At 50.1% G+C, this 20,286-nt stretch overlaps 1 protein-coding gene across 9 annotated transcripts in view; it reads left to right on the forward strand.

Moving 5' to 3' along the window:
• Positions 1-2,172: 2,172 nt before the first annotated feature.
• The window catches only part of DOCK7 (dedicator of cytokinesis 7), a 93,044-nt gene continuing 74,930 nt past the window's right edge, over positions 2,173-20,286 (forward strand). For all 9 annotated transcript variants that reach the window (XM_066325374.1, XM_066325372.1, XM_066325373.1 and 6 more), the window contains exons 1-2: positions 2,173-2,254; positions 10,620-10,725. In XM_066325374.1, coding sequence (XP_066181471.1) covers positions 2,217-2,254; positions 10,620-10,725 — 144 coding nt within the window. In that variant the 5' untranslated portion in view covers positions 2,173-2,216. The remainder of the gene's footprint in view (positions 2,255-10,619; positions 10,726-20,286) is intronic.

Below are 20,286 nucleotides of genomic sequence, written 5' to 3' on the forward strand. Positions count from 1 at the left end.
GTGGATATAAGGAGACAAATCTCTTATCCCATCCACACTGCAGGAAGGCCTTCTCTGGTGTGCAATTCCACACACAGGCAGCAGCTCCAGAGCAAAAGTCTTTTGTCTTGGCAGCCGTTTGTGGGATATTTGCTCCCCTCCCCCTTGGAGAAGAACATCCCTTTCTCAGTGCCTACAATGGATCTTTGCTTCCCAGGATCTCCATCTGTGTGTGAGCCATGACAGCACCTTTGTGTGGTGGGGCACAGCCTCACCCACACGGGATTCACTTGGTGGCTGCACTAAATCCCCTGGGATCACTCACACGCGGAGGTATTTGCAGATTTTGGGGCACTGCCTGTGTAAACACACACAAACAGCAAAGCAGAGGACTTGAACACAGCTGGAAATCAGCAGCTCCTGCGAGGGGAGGGATTGGTGTCCTCAGTGTGTGGGAAACGTTCACACCACACAAACAGATGGAGTGGGGGGAATTAACACTCCTGCTTCTGGACACTTCCTGGGTGACTATTAATAGTTCCCTGGTTTGGATTAATGCACAGCATATGTCTGGTAACAGGGACTTGGAGTTATCTGCTAGATCGTGTCACGGGCTCAGTCTTTTCCTCACAAAACAGTAATTTTTTTTAAGGACTCCCCACCTTCTACCTCCTCTCCCCATTAGAATAATCCCAAACCACATCGTGATGGGAGACACTGGTAGTGATGGCATGGTTGGAATCTTCAAGCCATTTTCTGAATCATCGTTAGGGACAATTTTTAGCCTTTTGGAAGGAAAAGATGGGATAATAAGGGGGCAGGATTGCCTGAGAGCCCAGTTTTGTTTGGCCAAGGGACCTGACCATGCCCTGCAGACCCATGACACCCAGCAAGGTCTTAAGCTGCACCGGGAGGGGGTTTAGGTTGGACATCAGGAAGAATTTCTTCATGGAGAGGGTGATTAGACATTGGGAGGGACTACCCGGGGAGGTTTGGAGTCCCCCACCCCTGGAGGTGTCCAAGGAAGGGCTGGAGGTGGCACTCAGTGCTCTGGGCAGGTGACAAGGTGGGGATGGGGCACAGCTTGGACTCAGTGCTCCTGGAGGGCTTTTCCAGCCTCAGCGATCCTGGGATTCTGGTTCAGCTCCCAAGGGCTGCCCGGGACCGAGGCCAGGGGACGATGCTGAGGAGCCTTTTCCCCAAACCACCGGCGGATCCCCGTCAGTGGATCCAAGCGCTCTGCTCTCACACGGGAATAACGCGGCACCGCACGGCGACGGGGACAGGGTGGGAGCCTGGGGCCGGCCGGGGGTCACGACCTGGGGATGGGGACAGGGACGACGACAGAGGATGGGGATAGGGGCAGGGACAGGATAGAAGCAGGGACAGGACAGGGGCAGGGACGGGAACAGGAGCAGGGACAGGAGCAGGGATGGGACAGGAGCAGGGACGGGGACAGGAGCAGGGACGGGGACAGGAATGGGACATAAGCGGGGACGGGGACAGGAGCAAGGATGGGATAGAAGCAGGGACGGGGACAGGAGCAAGGATGGGACAGGAGCAGGGATGGAACAGGGACGGGAGCAGGGACGGGGACAGGAGCAAGGATGGGACATAAGCGGGGACAGGGTCGGGGACAGGAGCAGGGATGGGACAGAAGCGGGGACAGGGTCGGGGACAGGAGCAGGGATGGGACAGGAGCAGGGACAGGGTCGGGGACAGGAGCAGGGACGGGACAGAAGCGGGGACAGGGTCGGGGACAGGAGCAGGGATGGGACAGGAGCGGGGACAGGGTCGGGGACAGGAGCAGGGATGGGACAGAAGCGGGGACAGGAGCAGGGATGGGACAGGAGCAGGGATGGGACAGAAGCGGGGACAGGGTCGGGGACAGGAGCAGGGATGGGACAGGGACGCGGACAGGAGCAGGGATGGGACAGGAGCGGGGACAGGGTCGGGGACAGGAGCAGGGATGGGACAGGGACAGGAGCAGGGATGGGACAGAAGCAGGGATGGGACAGAAGCGGGGACAGGCTCGGGGCAGGAGCGGGCCGCCCGCGGTCACTCCCCGGCACCCGCCCGCCCCGCCGTATATCTGCGAGGAGCGGCCCCCTGGCGGGAAGGGGAGGAGGCGGCGAGCGGCGGGGGTGGGAGCTGCGCCGCTGCCTGCGCGGCTCGGCGGAGCATTACGGCGGCCGAGCGCTGGCCGGGGCCGGCAGCGCGGAGCCCGCAGCGCGGCCATGGCCGAGCGCCGCGCCTTCGCCCAGAAGATCAGCAGGTACCGGGGGCGGCCGCGCCGGCGGCGGCACCGCGTGTGGGGGCGGGCGGCCCGGCCGCGGGGGCTCCGCCGCTGCCGGGGAGCGGCGGGCCCGGCCAGGCCCGCGGGCGTCCGCGCCCTGCCGGCCTCCGGGGGCGCCGGGCAGGGTCCGCCCCGGCGCGGCCGCGGGGCTGAGGCCGCCCCCGCCCGCCGCAAAGGACCGGGAGCGGGCGGCGAGCGCGGGGCCGCTCGCCCGGGGGAGCTCCTTCGGCGGAGCGGGGGAGGGACAGAGAGAGAGGAGGAAAAGAGCCGTGGAATTCCGCTCCCGCGAACAAAGGCCGGCCGGGCGCTTTGTGCAGCCCCTCTGGCCGCACAATGGGCGGCTCGGCGCTTTCCTGCCGGAGCCGGCCCTGCCCCGGCCCCGCACCTGGGAAGGGAGCGCCGACCTCCCTGTGGCTGGAAAATGGAGAGCTCGGCTCCCTGGCAGCGCTTCCCTGCCTTTTGTGTGTGTGTGTGTGTGAGAGCAGCGCGGCTTCGCCGTGCCACCGCGGAGCTGCCGGAGCCTCGCGGTGCTGAGCATCCTTGGGCTTCTCAAAGTTCGGTTATTTTTATAAAGAGGACCATTTATAGAGATTTACCTGCCAGCGGCGGTAATTTACATTCCGCGTTAGGCATGTGGCTCCAGGTGGGAGCAGTTTCTCAGTTGGCAGGTTTGAGCGGGTAGCCTTTGGTGACCTCTCGTACCTGTAACCAGCAGCGGAGTGAAAGTGAGAACCATCGCTTCTGCCAGAGCTGCTCAAGAGGCTGTGACAGTAGCAGAAGGAGCCTCATTTTCATGCCACTGAGTGAGAAGCTGTAGGTACAAATAGTTGCAGTTAGAGAAGCTGTGATGGAGAAGGGTCATGGACAAAGGAAGAGGAGGTCGAAGGAAAAGGCTGGGTAGGAGGTAGAGGAGTGACATCAGTCCCACCCCACTCATGGTCTGGAAACAGGTGGAAACGTTGCTCTTCTCTTCAGGTTCTCCACACATTTCGATGTGCACCAGCCAGGGGTTAATGTGAGAGGTCAAGGAATGAGGAGAGATGGATTTGCTGCCAGACTGTTTTTCCTGCTTCTTGATTGTTGTCATAGAAATCAGTCACATGAGAGACAGGCACTGGAAGTCAGAGCTGTGCAGGCCTGGCAGGAAGTTAAATAAGATGGCCCTGGGGTGACCACTGTGGTGCTCAGCGTTCCTGCCTGGTTCCCTGGGTTACAGCTCAGCTGTGCCACCTCTGTGCACCTTTTGGGCTGACCTGACCCACTCTGGCTGTTTCCCAGGGTGTTTGTGGGCAGATGTGGTCCTTAAACAAGTTGGGTTCACTTGTACCTGTCGAAGGACCCAGGTGCTTTGCAGTGAGGTCAGGGCTCTTGCATCTCCAACTTCCTTTTGCACTTGTGAGATTGTGACGTTTCCTGTGGGCTCTCTCATGTCAGATTGTCATATTCTGAGAAATCTCAGATTCCTGTTTTGTGGCCTGCACTTCCAGTGCACGTGAAGGCAAAACCTTGTGTTTTTGCACCTGGGGATGGCCAAGGCTGGGCTGTTGCCCTTCTCCTGCTGGCACAGAACTGCTGTTGGGAATGTTGCTGTTTCAGGGGGTGAGAGATTGGAGCAGGCAGTGCAAGGAAGTCCCAGAGCTGTGGAAGCCCTCCCCGGTTCCATTGTATTCAAGAAGAATAGATCCCTCACATTTTCACACTCTGCCCTCCGGTTTGGCTGACTCACCGAGGTAGACGTAGCATTTGTCTTATTCACAGGAAATAGCCACGCTGCTCTCGCTTTGCCTGTGTGCTTCAGTGGATGTCGTTCAGATCCACCAACACAAATTCCTTTAGACCAGCTGAAAGTTTCTAAAGTGGTTGTTACAGTAGAGGTAGAAAAACAAAGGTAGGATGGGCTGAGCTGTGTCTTGGAAAGCCCAGGGATGTGTCCCCCAGCTCAGATTGACCTGCTGTGCTTTTCTTCAGCCACCGTGGTGCCCCTCAAGGGCAGAATGTCAGTGCCGTGCCCTGCCTGGTCATTGCATCCAGATCTTTAAATATTGGGCAGAGGCTATCAGGAATTGCCCCAGCAATTCCTTTTTAAGACTATGTTACAAGGTGCCTTTGTGATTACGTCCTGCTGTGTTTTTGTGGGATGGGTTTAAATTAGAATCTGGCCATCACAGGTACTTATTAATTTTTCTCTACTCCTGAGAAGAAGAAACTCCTGGAGTTAAATTTAGTGTAGTGGCTTAATAATCCCTGAGATCTTGTCTGAAATTGCTAATTTTTATTGGAAATATATTATTAGGAATTTTTTTTTATTAAGCTGTAGTGGATCACATCCTTTTGGAGCATACAGAAGCAGAGATGATGCTTCTGTAGCAGCACTGAGGCTGTTGATTCCATCTCAGTGTGAGAGCAGAGGAGCTTCAGTGCCACCTGTGTGCAGTGCACATCCCCAGTTGTGTTATCCCAGTACATTTTCTGGATATGGGGCTGCTTGGCAAAGAAAAAGGATGTGCAACCCCCCCACCAAAAGGGTCAGTTTTGAGTCCCTGGGTGTCCCAGCAGTCCAGTGTTTCCTGGGACAGAGGAAGAGGCTTGTTAGGGTTCAAAAAGAGAAAAAGAAAAGCTCCCCCTTTAAACCTTACACAACAAAAGCATTACAGGGATAAACTCGTGGAGGCTTTCATGTGAGCCCCTGACTCAGTGCCTTGTCAGTGCCCTTGGACCATCCTTAGGCTGGGTTATCTGGGGAACTCAGAGCTGCTCCTTGGGTCACACCAGCACATGGATGTGTCTTTGCTTGGAAAGAGTTTTGATCTTCCTTTCCTGCTGCCGCAGTGGGGGAGGATCCCTGTGACTTGGAGCAGCATCCCTGCCCTCTGTTTGGCAGTGCATGTCAGCCTCACACAAACCCCACAGTGGGATTTTTACAACTGCTCTGTATTCTTTGGGTGAGAATTTTCAGTTTTCCTGTGCCCAGCCTTCAGTGGAGTCCAGAGAAAACAGGTTTTGTTTTGTGGCTCCAGCCCCTTCCCAGGTGCTGCCATGTGAGCAGGAGCCCCGTGAGGTGCTGCTGTCTGGGGCTGATCCTGCTCTCAGACATTCAGTGACTTGAAAATTCCCCATCACCCAGGGCTCTGATACTATATGGGATTCCTGGAGTAATCACAGCGTGTCTTTATGGATTTGAATTGAGGGGAAACCACTTGTGTTCACTACATTCAGAGCATCTTATTTCTGCTGCAGCTCCCTTTACATTGATGGGGTGCTGTAAAGGGGGTCTTGGGAAGGCTAAATTTGCATTTATGTTCATTTAGAGCCCTTTTACACTCCCTGAATGATGTGTCAGGGGAGCTGACAGCCTCCTTTGCCCAGACCCAGGGTAAAGAGGGATGGTGTGAAACCTGCACCCACTGAAACCAAGAGCAGTGCTGTCACTGGCTTGCAGGAGCACCAAATCGGGCCAGAAACGTGGTCACAGCAGAATATTCATCACAGTTTATTCTCTTCCCACATCCAGATGCCATTTGCATTGTCAAAACACTGTCACAGATAACTGAAAGGATTTTTTTAGCAGGAATTTCAGAGCATCCCTTTGCTGTTCCCTCCAGAATTCCCACTGCCTGTCCCCGTTCAGCCTCTGGATGGCTCGTGTGGGAGTCAGCAGCACTTGGGAAGCCCAAGAAAATCCCTGGCTGCTTAAAAACAAGGGAGAAGGCAGGGACAAAACTTCATCTCCAGGGCTCTGCTACAGAGCTGCTCCTCTGGCCAAGGCTTCCTTCTTTGGTTGGGTGTTTTTGTCTTGAGGTGTGACTTTGGTGTGGTGCAGGATCCAGTCCTGTGGTGGTTTCCACACTCAGGTGTCCTGGGAGCTCATTCCCTCCTCTGCAGCCCAGGGGGGATGTTCCAGCCTCAACAATCAAATATGATCAGAGGAGCACCACGGGCAGCGTTGTGTGATGTTTTCTCTTTTAATCAATGGTGAGGAAAAAAAGGGAACATGTTGTTGCTCATCTGTATTAATTTAAGAACCCACACGCAGCCTGCAGCGGTCAGGATCAGGCTGGGCATTTCCTCAGCTGCAAATCCAACCCATTTCACTCCGAGGGGAAGCAGTGCACTCAGAAGGAAACAAGAGTTTAGGAGGAAGGCTGGGTGCAGGGTGGCTCCAGGCCAGAGCTCTCCCTGCATCCCTGGAGGAGGTTCCCTCATCAGCAGAGCTTCCCTGGATGGTGACTCACACCTGGATGGGGCTCTGGGGACAGAGGCCAGCTCCTGTCTCTGCAGAGGTGACAACAGCCAGTGCCACTGGCCTTGGGGGGTTCACATCCCAGCACAGTGAGGCAGGAGGATGGGTGGATGCCTCCAGCCCGTGCTGGCTGAGCAGAGGGTGATGCTTTCACTGGAAGGAGTAAATGATGTGTCGATGCAGTTTTCCCTCTCTGAGGCAGAAGAAGCAGCTCTGCTGGGGCTGCAGCTGCCTTTCTGGGCGTGCAGTCCCTGCCTGTGACACCCAGGGTGAGGAGCAGCAGTTCTGGCATTAGCACGATGGGGAGAGAACCAATTTGCCTTCTCCTGTCCCAGTGGAAAAGGGAAACCTCCTCACATCACCCCAGACTGTCCCTGACCCCATCTTTGCTGGGAAACGGGAGAGTTCCTGACCTTGCTGAGCATCACCAGGCACATCTTGGGGGGTCTTTTTTATATCATATCAGAAGTTTTAATATAATATCAGAAGAACTGATATTTCCAGTTTGCTGCTTAAGCTAAAAAAAATGTGTAAAAAAAAAAAAAAAGAAAAAAGGACCAATTTTTGGGTTTGACCAGGCAGGGCACACAGAAACAGAAATGACTTTTGTGTGTAGTAAAGAACCCTGGGAGTGCAAACAAATGGTTTCATTTTGTTATTTGCAGCTCGGAGTACTTTGAGAATGACCAGTTTTATTTTGCTTTGGGAGCCAGTTCCAAGGGGAATTTTTTTCCCTCTTCTTTGTGTGGTTTTTTTTTTTTTTTTTTTTTCTTTTCTTTTTCTGTGTGAACCACATGCACACACAATAATTAACCAGTGAGGAAGGTCAGAAAGGAAGTGACTGGGGAAGATGTACTTTAAACATAGACATTCATGAGGCTTTGGGCTGTAATTAACTGGAATATTTGTCTGAGGTTCCCAAGTTACGTGTTGAATATTAGATAAGTTATTAAAGAGGCAGTTTTTTATTTGTCCTTTTAATTATCAAAGCTTTAGTGGCTCTTCAGCTCTACCAAATTATTATTATTATTTTAATATTTGGAGAATATTTATTTCCCTTTTCTTGAAGAGGTTTGATGTAACACCAGCACTGCTTTAGGTGAGAAATAGCACTCAGGGTTATAGTGTAACATGAACTGCTGGTCATGGACACTTTGTCATGGACAAACAGCCTTTGGGAATGGAGGAGGAGGAGGGAAGTGTGTTCATAGTGATGGAGTGGTTTGGGTTGGAAGGGACCTTAAAGCTCACGCTGTGGTCAGGGACACCTTCCACTGGACCAGGTGTTACTTGTTTTGTGGCAACTGAGAACCTCAGGGAGGGAGCAGTGAGGAGGCAGCCCTAAAAGAAGTTAACTGAGGTATTCTCTCGATGTGGAAATAATCATTTGGTTCTCCAGAGGGTCTGCTCCTTCTCTGGAGTGAGTGATCAGGATGAAGATTCCTAACGGGAACAACTCTTGAGAAGCCATTGGGTGATCAAGGGAGCCCAAAGGCTGGAAGGGGACACCCGGCAGGTAGAAAAGAGTGAGAGAGGGCTCTTGGACCTGATCAGAGGGGTATAGATTACCCATAAATACATCTGGAGATCAGGATACATTAGGAGATGGTTTCGAAGTGTCAGAGGCACGATGCTTTCTGATGGGGAAGTGGTGTCCAAACCCTCTGTGAATGCAGTGATACAGGAAGGAGTCACCCTGAGCTGTGGCTTGGCCTGCAGGCTTGGAATGAGTAGCAGTAACTCCTACAGGCTCCACTCAGGAATTCTGAGGCTTAGACAGAATCCATTTCCTTCACATGGGAAGAGTTTCGTGGGTGCTCATAAAAGCTGGAGAGGCAGGAGTGCTTCAGACTTGAGAGTGGTGCTGGTTTCTTGGTGAAACCCATTGGAGGTTCAGTTCTGACTCGCTGTGGTTGTGCTTTGGGGGAATTTTCAAAATCCAGTGAGGTTATTAGTGGGGCAGCTGGTCAGTGCCACCCTTTTGTGGCACCACATTCCTTCCTTCCCCTGTTGGACCATGGAGATGCCTCAGGTTCCTGAGGTTCAGGAGGAGCCAGGCACAGCTGTGCTTCCACAGCTGAGGACAGGTTCCCTCCTCTGCCTGTGCTTTCCATCTGGAAACAATGCCTCTTGGAAATGGGGCAGGGTTTTTAGTCTTTCCTGTGTTGTGCTGGCCTCTGATTTTTCCCACCAGGACTGACTCTGTGGCTCATCAGGAGTGACATAAAACACACTGAGTGAGAGCCTGGTTTAGGACACAGCCTGTCTGCATCCTGGGGACAAGCTTTTCCATCCTCAGCCACAGCTCCATGATGTGTTTTCCATGCCAAGCAGCCATTTTAATCCGTTCCTACAAAATTTCTCTGCAAATTTCCCTGCAAAAGGCAGCAGCACGTGTGGTTTGCTCTCACATGTGTCTGTGTGCACACGTGGTGGGAGCAGGGAGATGGCTTTTCCTGGATGTTCCCTGTCCCCAGCAGGACAGGAGCCACCCTGCAGAAGTGAAAACATCAGCTCCTGTGGATAAAGGCAAACACGGAGGAAATGATTTCCTGCAGCCAGAATACATAAAACTTCATTTTTTTCCCCCTCCTGCAGTCTACTTTTTAAAAAAGACAAATTAATGCTTCCTCTAGCTAATCTTATGTCCATCCTCTGACCTGAGGAAACGTCTGCTCTCTGTGATGGCCTCAATTTTCCCAGCCAGTTCACTCTTAGAGTCCCCTTCTCTATTCCTGCCCACCAGCAATCCCAAAGCCAGGAGCCCACCCTGATGTCCAGGTTTAGCTCAGGACAGGTTTAACCACCTCCTTGGCAGGATTTTAGCTGCCTGTGCACAGTCCCCTGGTGAGATCAGGAGTCTCTCAGCCATGAGGATGCTCAAAGATTACTGATACAGCAGAAAAAAAAAATCACCCCGTCCTTGTAGCCTCTTCATCTGCCTTATGGGCTGGTTAGTGTCTCCTTGGAGCTGGGAATTTGCTCTGGGAGCCAGAGCTGCCAGCAGTGCTGTGGTGAATGACACTTGGGGTGGGTTTGTCCCTGATAAATTGGGTGTTGACTCCTGGAGAGGAACATTTGTGTTGGTCAGGTCCCCTAGGCCAGGGCTGCTCAGCAGCTCTTCAGCTACACAGCTTTGTTTTGTGGAAGGACTCTGGGTTTTGGTTTGCTTTTGGAACAAAAGTGTTTCCACCCATCTCAGAGGCTTGGCTGTCCCTGCTGAGAGGACAACAGGGATCCCTGCTGGATCCAGGATGGAGAGCTGGGGATGGCTGTGGTGGGGCTGGGCCTGGGGCTCTGTGTTCAGACAGCCCCTGGCCATCAGCATTTCCCTCTCTGTTGTGCTCTTCCTTCCCCCTCCAGGTAGCTTTACCCACCTGGTGCGTTTTCAGCCTTAGCAGAGACAAAGTGGCTCTTTAGCCAAAATGGAAATCCGCGGAGGGTCACAGCTTTTCCCTTCCAGGCATGCTCTGTGCTTTCCATTCCTAGTGAGAAAATCACCCAGTGGTGGAATTTCTCTCTGGCAGAGACACGAGGCTCTGTGCCAGTGTTTCCTCTGCTTGTCACCTTTACCTTTCCTGCATGGGAAGGGAAACACCTTTTTGTTCTGACCCAGTCATTTGTTTCCTGCTCCTTTGTCTGACTGTGATTGCAAATCCCAAAAATAGGCAGAGGGATGAAAATGCAGAGTACAGGAGCAGCTGTGTGACCAGGAACTGCAGAAGGGTGAGAGGAGAACTCTGGAGAAGAGCTTTCCTCGTGGAGGAGCCTGCTGGGAACAAGTTAATTTGTGCTCAGGGTCACGTGCATTTTATTGCCACAGATGTGCACCGAAGAGCAGCTCACAAAAGAGAAAAAAAAAAAAACCAAATTAATTGCTGTTAAAAATGTACATCAGCAGCCTTGTGAGAGCTCTGTGATTCCTGGGCATTCATTCAGCAGGATCTGTTCCCAGCGCTGTGACACCCTCAGTGCAGTGAGCAGAGCCTGGTTTGGTTCCAGCAGCACAGGGAGGTGTGTGTGCTCCGTGCCCACGTCCCTGTCCCAGGTGTCCCTGTCCCAGGTGTCCCTGTCCCAGGTAACCCTGTCCCCGTGTCGTTGCAGGACCGTGGCAGCCGAGGTGAGGAAGCAGATCTCGGGGCAGTATGGAGGCTCCCCACAGCTCCTCAAGAACCTCAACATCGGAGGCAGCGTCTCTCATCACACCTCTGTAAGTCACGCCTGGGCCAGGGAGGGCTCCGGGTGCTGCCCATGGTCATTTCACCATCTAGGAGGAAACTGCAGCGCTCACAGGTTGTTGTCAGAGGCTCTGATAACACCAAGGACAAAATTCCGTGCAAAACCCACTGATTTTGGGGATTTCTGTGTTGCAGAGCAGTTGATGTGGCTGGGAATCTGTTTTCCTGCAGAATCTTTGTAGGACAAGACCTACAATATCTTTCTTGACCAGATATTTGTTGTTTTATCCCCAAACAACCTGGGTTGGACATTAAATTCCGTGTATGTGTGGTTCTCTGCATGGAGAGCTCTTTGCAAGCTCCTGCACTTCAGGTTGTTATTTTCCTGTCCTTGTCACTCTGGAGAGCAGGACCACAGCAACTCATCTACTCTTCTGAAGTATTTTAAATATTATTGTGCAAGCTGAGTGTGGCTATTCCTCAGGGATGTCTATTTACTTACAAGTTTACAGCCCACTTTGAAGAGCTGTATTGTCACAATCACCCTTCCTGAAGTCAGACTTTCTTGCATGGCCTTCCAGTAACCTTCCAGATTTATTGTGGTAAACATTTCAAGAGTGCAGCAAACTTTTTCAGGCTGGAAATGTTTGATTTGGGGTCTCACTTGAGGTCACAGCAGTTCCTTTTTCTGCAGTCAACTTGGAAAACAGCTATTAGAGCATCTTGTTTTCTTCAGAGAGGGGTGGTTGGGTCAGGCAGGGCTGGAAGTGTGCCCTGGGTTTGATAGTCTCTGCAAGTGCTGTGAGTTTACAAAAGTTCTTCTCTTTGGAGTGGGGTCCTGTAGTGTTTCCTCAGTTCCTGGGATTGTGGGAACGAGTTCATGGGAATTCCCTTTGCTTCATGTCCAGTGTGACCTGTTAAAGGTTCCTCCTGTGGAGCACAAAAGTGTCCTGGGAGCTGGTGTCACCTCGGGAGGGATCTCCAGGCTGACCTCAGCTCAGAGCAGTGACTTCTCTGCGGGCACAAACCTCATCTCCCGGGAGATCTGGCTGTGCCAGAGGCACTGGGGCTGGAATTCTGTCATTTCCCAGGAGCACTGGGACAGCAGGAGGCTGATGTGTCAGCGTGGTGGGGACTGAGCAGGGAGGAGAGTTAATGAGAGAAGGGTTAATGAGAGCTGCTGCCCGGGCTAATGCCTTGTCTCAGTGACTCTGCTGGGCTGTGCAGTGATAATGCAAAGCCCTGACTTGGCAGTTCTGGATGGTCTTTTGCATAATCCAGCATTAGAATAGGGAGGGTCCACTGCTATTAGCTGGTGTGTGGAGCACTCAGCTCGTTGACTCCCCTTCCCTGCAGCACTGGGCAGCTAAGGAATGCACTCCCCTTGGATTTCCATCCCAGGAGCTGCTGTGCCTCCCTTGGCTCACCTGTGCTTTCATCTTGGAAGGAGTTGGCTGAATTGCCTTTCTGCTCTCACAAAGTGAGATGTCTTCTGTTAACCTCTCCAGGCTGCTCCTCACCCTGTTTTTGATGAATTTTTCCTTGTATCACCTCCTTGCGCTCTGAATTGTCTCTTCCACGTTTCCCTCCTATTCCTAAGTTTTTTTCCATTCTGCCACCAACTAAGTGTTCATGCTCAAGGCATCAGTCCTGTTGATCTTCACATGTAATTTTTGATACAGGATCAGACTTGGTTGGCCATGGTGTTACCAGTAGCTCTCATTATCCCTTTGCCCTGGTGTTTGCTAGTAAATATATGCAAGAATCTATAAAAATGCTGGAAAAGGTCATGCTGGCTCTGAGCTTTTCCTATCAAACTGCATCATGTGATGGCTGCTGTGATAAGCTCCCAGTTTGTCACATTAATTTTGGTGCTGAGCAGAGATGCTCTGCAGAGGCCTGATTAACACGGGGCGATGGCTTGTAGGAGATAGTCTGTAGGAAAAGTCTATTTAGTGAAGTCATGAGTCTGTATCCTGAGGCTGCATAATACGACAGAGGTTTGCTTGTCTGAATTTTGGGTTAATTTCTCTCCCCGAGGCATCTGTCAGGATCTGCTGTGCCTGCCTGGCCTGGTTTGATAATCAGCATTATGCAGAGGGAAAGCATCGCTGTGTGAAGCTGTGTTTGCTCTGGAAAAGTTCAGTTCTGTGTAGCCACGCTGGTTTAAGAGCCTAAAGTAGGGCATGTAGTGTGGGAGTGAGTAGGAAATTCTTGCTAAAACGCTGTGTGATTGAGTTGCAGTATCTCCACAATGGCAGCTGGTTGGAACTGGGGGAGCTCCAACCTGCAGAGTTTTCAAGAGTTGTTTGGCCAATGCTCTCAGGCACAGGGTGGGATTGTTGGGGTTGTCCTGTGCAGAACCAGGAGCTGGACTGGCTGATCCCTTCCAGCTCAGGGCATTCCATGATGATTCTGTGACTCCAGTGATTTGATGCAGATTTGCCCATCTTGCTCACTGTGGTGAGAATTCTCATCCAGAAAAGGTCAGCACTGATTCTCTGGTGGTTGCCAACAGCAGCTGCTTGTGATGGTTTGTCTGAGGGTCTTCTCAGTCTAATGGAGGTGTTTTTGTGAATGAAGAGCCTGCAGCACCGTGCTTGCTTGGGCCTTTTGTTTCTTGTCAGCTGAGGCCAGTGCAGGGATGTTCCTCACTCCACAGACTTGCCCGTGGTTGAACCTGGGATAAATGCAAAAACCTGCCAGCTGAATTTTAGCGAGTCTCTTCCCTTTTGCCTCACAGGCAGCAGACGAAATGCTGCCAGAACTGTTTCTAATTTGGTATCTGGTAGAGCTGGGGAGAAGACACTGCTTTCAAATGAGTTTATTATTGTCAGCCTCCACCCTTCTGCCACTTTAGGAGCAGCTGATTTTAATGGCACATTCCTCAACCCCCAGACACAGGTCCAAGGCTCTCAGAGGCTTCTCCTGTGTAACCCAGTGTGCCAGGCTGGGGCTCCTGGCAGGATGCAATCCCTGCAGCTCTGAGCTTTTTTTCTTTTTGCAACCCACAACAGAAGGCACAGACAGTTTGTTATTGGGAAACAGGAGCTGTGAGCTCTGAGAGTTCCATGAAGGAGGGTTTATTTTTTTTTTTTCAAGTTATTTTTTCAAAGCCTCTCCAAGCCCACCAGTGAATGGAGTGTGCATTTGCACTTTGCTGGGTGTGCTCTGGGCTGGAATCCACGGGCTCTGCTCACCTTGGGTGCCTCCAGAGGTTCAGCATTCCCTGCTGGGAGCTTCTCAGCCCCAGCCCCACTGGGGGAAAGCAGAGAGGCTGCACTTCCTCTGGGAGAATTCCCCAGCATCTTGCAGGATGGGGAATTTGCTGTGTTTGTTTGATGAACCAGACTGTTTACTATGGGCCATTGTAATCCCTCCTGACTAACCACTTTCTTTTCTTCCCAAGTTTGTTTTTTTCTGTGGAGCAGCTCCTTGTGCTCAGTTAACTCTGTCTGCTGAAAGTAGACATAGACTTTTAAAATCTTAGACTTTTTTTTTTTTTTTTTCATTTTTGAGTGCCAAGGATAATAATTGAAATGTTTTTTTTTGGTTGTTGTCCAAACCTTGATTTTTTTTTTTCCCCTCCCCAAGAAAATGTTCTCTTAATTTTTAAAAATCTTTTCAAGTCTCTTTTTTTCTATTTCTTTACATCTTTAGAGGTATATTTTAATGGTTGGACATAGCACTTAGTGCAGTGGTCTGGCTGACAAGATGATGTTCAGTCAAAGTTTGGGCATGGATGATCTTGGAGGACTTTGCCAACCTTAATGACTCTGTGATTTAATTAGAAGAGCAGCTTTTTACTAAACTTGGAAATAAGCAGAGTGAATCTACATTCAGCTTTTATATGTGATTTTTATAGAAAAATGACAGCTTTTTCCAGGGGATTGAGGGTAATACTTCCTGCCTGTTGATGTAGGTTACAGCAGAGATGATTGTTAGTATGTAAAGGAAAACTGTTAAAAGAGATGCTAATTAGTCTGGGAATAAAGGGATCAGGATTCTTGGATGTGATATGATCTGACCAGGTCTGCTCTCAGCGCTTCTTTTTCTCCTGTAAAATGAAGGTGCTGACATTTCCACATCTTTGTAAAGCACTGCTGGCTTTATGGGCATTATCTGGGCTAATTGAGGCTTTGTCTTGGATTTATTGGATGTCAGACTTTGGCCATGTATTTCAAGATAGCATCTAATTATTCAAAAAGAGAATACAGGTTCCTTTGTGTATTTCCATTGTTTGTTTTAAGGTAATTTAAGAGAAGAAGAAAAGGTGATTTGTGGAAATGAATGGGAAGCAGAGCAAAGGAAAACAGGACAGTGTCCTGTGTGACACTAAAAAAGGGCGTTTTGGAGGGTTCAGAGCCAAGTAATTTTATCACCAAAAACTGGAAAGGAGAATGGGCCAAGTCTTTTATGCTGTCTCAGGGCTGATGAAGGCTGAATGATGCCTCCCATTATTTGTATTTCCTGGAGGTTTTTGCCCTGCCTGGCTGAATGCTCTGTCCTCATCAGGCCGGGGAGGATGGGAGAGGCATCCACATCCTCTGCCCTGCCTCTCCTCCCCTTGGGGACTGCTCACAGCTCCCTCTGCTCTGCTGCAGGCACTTTCTGTAGGACATTAGAGCTGCTCCCATTCTGTGGCTGAAGGCAGCAGTGAGCCCTGTGGCAAAGGTCAGGAGTGTTTTACCTGCTCAGGTGACTCTGGTGTCCACTGGAAGTCGCTGAGTCTCTGCAATAACTTGTTCGCGTGCTAGCAGGGATAAATACTCTTCACTAAATGATATTATAGCAAGTAATTGTTAATGAACAGGCTGGGAGAGCTGGGAATGTTCTCCTGGAAAGGAGAAAGCTCTTGGGGAGAGCTCAGAGCCCCTTCCAGTGCCCAAAGGAACTCCAGGAGAGCTGGAGAGGGGCTGGGGACAAGGCAAGGAGGGACAGGACACAGGGAATGGCTTCCCACTGCCAGGGGTTGGATGTTAGGAGGATTTCTTTGCTCATAGGGTGAAGAGACCCTGGCAGAGGCTGTCCTGGGGCTGCCCCATCCCTGGGGGTGTCCCAAACACACACACACCATGCACAATTCCAGCTCCTGGCTTGTGCTGTGGGTCATCCATCCATGCAGGGCATTAATTGTCCCCTGGGGACTGAGAGGTGCCTGTGCCAGGTGTCTCCCACTCAGGAGAGCATGTCTGTCATTGCAGGGCTCAGGGCCACCAGGGTCTGCCTGTGTGAGCCCCAAGGGTCTGGAGGGGTCAGTCTCTACTGACCTGATGTGACATTTCTGCCACAAGTGGGGAATCTGTGATTTTTCTGCAGTCTCTGTTCGGACTGTCTGGGTTTTTCATTTCTCTGTTGCTGTCTCAGTTTCTGCTTTCAGTTTTGTCACAGTTTATCAGAGGGAAACTCTTCGAGATGAGTCTCAGCACTTGCATTTTCTGTATCAAAGTCTTTGTGTTCTCCAGATACTCTTGGTGAAATTACACAATTCTTAGTCATCAAAGATCTTGTCTTCTTACCCGTCCTTGGAGGCATAACTCGTGTCTTTCTAGGATTGGTAAGAAATTGCTTTAGTATTCCCAGATAACTAATTAATCTCTGATTAATATTAATATTTCTATACCCAAATGGCTTCCTACATTAGCAACCAGTTATCACAGCAAATAACCTGGCAGTATTTGTACATAAAGCATCTCACTGGTTTTGGGACTGGCTGTTACATGTTACATGTAGGATCCTTCTTTAGGTAGGTATATTTGTAATTATTTCACAGGATCCCAAACTGCTTTGGGTTGGAAGGACCTTGAAGCTCATCCTGTTCCACCCCTTGCCAGGGCCAGGGGCATCTTCCACTATCCCAGGTTACTCCAAACCCTGTCCAGCCTGGCCTTGGACACTTCCAGGGATGGGGAATCCATTTCCTTTCATTAGGAGCTTTTTCTAACTCAGGCGTTGTGACAGAATTTGACTCACACTGCAGATCTCACAGAATCCAGATCTTAAAACACAATGTTTCTGGATTTCAAAAATGGAGGCTTCAGACACAGGGAAGGCTTACAGCCATTTTTGGAGCACGTTTGCAATTTGGAAATAAAGGGTTTTCATCAGCTGCTCTCCGTGGTAATGACAGAGAGCAGAATCTCACAGAATAGGATACAAAAGGAGGAATAAGAGCCAGAGCAGAGCAGGAGATAGGGAGCTGCATTCCAGAGGCAGTGGGGAGGTAATGACTGCACTTGTGCCTGGGGAGGTGTCCTCCTTGGTGAGGCTTGGGAGCTGCCTGTGGTTGATGGAAAGCAGAGATTGCCCAGGAATCTCCTTGCTTCATTTGAATATTTCCATGTGTTGTAAATGCAGCCAAAAAAAAAAAAAAAAAAAAAAGGCAGGAGTTCTCTGGGCTCACCAGGCATCAGGAGTATGGGTTTTCTGAAATGCAGGGATGGCAGCAGACAAATATGTGAGGCTTTGAATTTGGATCAGTTTGGATTATTTTTGGAGTGTGTAGTTGAAAGAAGATGTCATTTTTTTCAAGTAAAACATGTTTTTTCATTACTTGACTGTTGTCAGTGGTTAACATTACGCTGCTCATGTTTCAAAACCTCTTAGAGTGACTTGCCTGTAGTTCACACTTAAAAATAGATCTAATGCCTGTGTTTAGCAAGCTCATTTCTTTAAACTGTTACCTTCTTTAACCTGCCTGCAAATTGTAACTTTTTTTTTTAGCATATTACATTCTCAGATTTATTCTGAGTCCTTCCAGTACATCATGTTTGACTCCTGTTCCCTGAGATACCAGTATCCCTTTCAGGGTGACAGGGTTTTGCCCCAGCAAGCACAGGCCATCTGCATTCCTGACTGCTCAGCAAGGGAAGTGCCTGTTTGCCCTGGAGACCCACAGATAGCTCAGGGAAGGCTGGGGCTCAGCTTTGAAATGTTCATCTGCTGCTCCTGTCCTTCCAAGATTTTGCCCAGGGAAGGCAGTGGGTGGGAAGTTGGTATTAATTTAGAATTTGGAGCTTTGGCACAATCTGTTGCAGTTTTAGCGCGTTATAAATCGCTTAATGTTTAAGGAGGTACCGAAGTTAAGATGGAACTTTGTCCTGATTTCAAAAATTGGCAGGAAATATCACCCTGATTTTGAAGAAGTGCTTTAGCTGCCAAGTAAAAATAGCAGTCAGGATCCTCCCTGTGATGAGGAGCTCTCTGCAAGGTTAATTTTTCAAGGTCTCTTATCAGATCCTTACAGAGACTTTTACTCCCACACAGGAGGCAGGAGATACAACCTTCCACACTTTTTACCACTGTCATTTTTACAGAGCCCTCAATTGTACTGTGATCCTCACGGGGGTTTGGGCCCTGCCCTTGGGAATTGTGCATCTTATTTGAGCTAAAAGGGAAATTGGGCTTGGATTGGGCCACAGCAGCTCGGGTTCAAATCCTTGTTTGTGCCAGATGCATCCTGCCAAGCTGTCGTGTCATAACCTCTCAGTGCTGTTGGGGCTCCCTGTGAAATTGGGCATCCTGGGAGGGCAGAGGTGAGGGAGGGAGAAGGAAGTGGGAGGGAATGTTGTTTTGCATGGCTGTGCTGTCAAACACACGTTGGAAAAGTCTGCAGAATCATGGCAGGGATTTGAGTGAGGCACTTGCTGTGTGTCCTGTGAGACTCCTCGTGGCGCTCAGCACAACTCGTGTGAGCTGGGCAGACATCCCCTGTGCCCAGCAGTTTGTTTAGGGAAGGGATGGGCTGAAGTCCTCCAGGAGATGCCTGTGGACATCAAGGCACTGTGCTGCAGTCAGTCCCTGTGAAATGGAGATAAACCATTGTCCCTTTTCCTGCCCTAGTTGTTACTGAGCTGCTGTGCAGTGCCCAGGAGAGCAGATCTCCAGTCTTCAGGTACCTGCCCAGGTGCAGGTCCTGTACAAGCCTGACCTCTGCATTGTATTTTTTGTTTCCTTGTGTGAGCTGTGCAGTGTGGTGCCATGGGTGCAGCTTTCCCTGTGTGTTATCCCTCTGTTCCCTTTGGGATGCTTGGCTAAAGTGAGTGAAGGTTTGTGTTGCCCTCCGTGGAGTGATGCCACATCCCCTCCCTTAAGCTCCTGCAGATTTGTGCAGCTGCTTTTGTAAGTGATGATGATGATCCAGGTGGGTGCTCAAAAGGAGGAAATAAATAGGAGAGAGACATGTGCACTAAAACTTCACAAAAATACAATGTTTGCTGTCTGGAGAAGGGCAAAGTCGATAGGGAACGCAGTTTTATTTTCCAGCTTTTAAGGGGATGTTACAGTGAAGAATAACACAACCTTAAAGAAGAAAGCTTGAGTGTCCCCACTGCAGGAGAGCTGTAAACCTTTGAAATAGGGGGTTGTCCTGCAAGTGCTGAGAGCCAGAACTGCAGCAGCACCTCTGGAAACTGCCTGTGAAATGGGTTAGAAAAGGCAAATCAGGCAGGCTGCTGTCTGGTTTAACTGATTGAACATGTCTGTGGTCAGGTGAAGGACATGTAGAATTGTTATTTCCGTGTGAGGGGTTTGATTTGGGTTATTGGAGTCCTGTTTGATTTCTTCTGTACTTTCAGTTTATCAGTACTGTGATAAACACAGTGTTTATGCTGGCAGGGAGCAGGTTATGCCCCTCTTACTCATCCTGAGCTGCCCTTTCTCCCCACATTGTCCTCCTGTAGATTTTAATAGCACCAGAACAGTGTTTTCCATGAGTGAGGTGGCAGTGCCTGATCCTGGGATAAAGACTGAGTGAAAACTGTGTTAGGTAATTGTCCAGAATTTCATCTGTAATTACAGCCTGCATAAAATCAAAGAGTGTTTTTTAAAATACTCTTTGCAATTCTTGGGAGCAGCTTTCCTTTGCATATTTTTAGCATGTATTTGCTGTTAATTTACATTATTCTATGGTCCTGGTGGGGAGGATGCTCAGGGCTCCTGCAGACTTTGGTTTCTGGAGGGTCTTAATGAACTCCACAGAAATGGACCCCGTGGGAAGGATTTCTTGCAGTAATGCTCCAGTATTTCCCCATTAGGTTTGTTAGAGGAGACCACAGTGAAGCCTTTCAATACTTAAAGGGGCTTAGAGAAAACAAGGAGTGACTTTTTACACAGGCAGACAGTGATAGGGAGAATGGTTTCAAACTAAAAGGGGAGAAATTCAGATTAGATATTAAGAAATTCCTCCCTGGGAGGCTGCTGAGGCCCTGACACAGGTTTCCCAGAGAACCTGTGGCTGCCCCTGGATCCCTGGAGGTGTCCAAGGCCAGGTTGGATGGGGCTTGGAGCAGCCAGGGATGATGGAAGGTGTCAGGGTTAAAAGAGGAGGAGCTTTAAGGTCCTTTCTTGCAAAACCCCTGCGGGATTCTGTGATTAGCCAATGGATAGGTGGTCTGCATGTTTGCAAACACGGGACTGGAATTGTCCTTCTGCCTTTGGAAGTCCAGTGAAGAAGGACTGGCCGTGTTTTGTGAAGGAGACACCTCCTGTTGCTTCCCTGGAGCTTCAGGAGGAATGGAAGAAGCTTTTCCTGGGAGCAGATTGCACTGAAGATGGCTGTGTCTGCAGCCTGCCAGCAAGCAGGGCTGTGGGAG

This window comes from Sylvia atricapilla, chromosome 9 (genome assembly GCF_009819655.1).
Source record: "Sylvia atricapilla isolate bSylAtr1 chromosome 9, bSylAtr1.pri, whole genome shotgun sequence".
NCBI classification, from domain to species: domain Eukaryota; kingdom Metazoa; phylum Chordata; class Aves; order Passeriformes; family Sylviidae; genus Sylvia; species Sylvia atricapilla.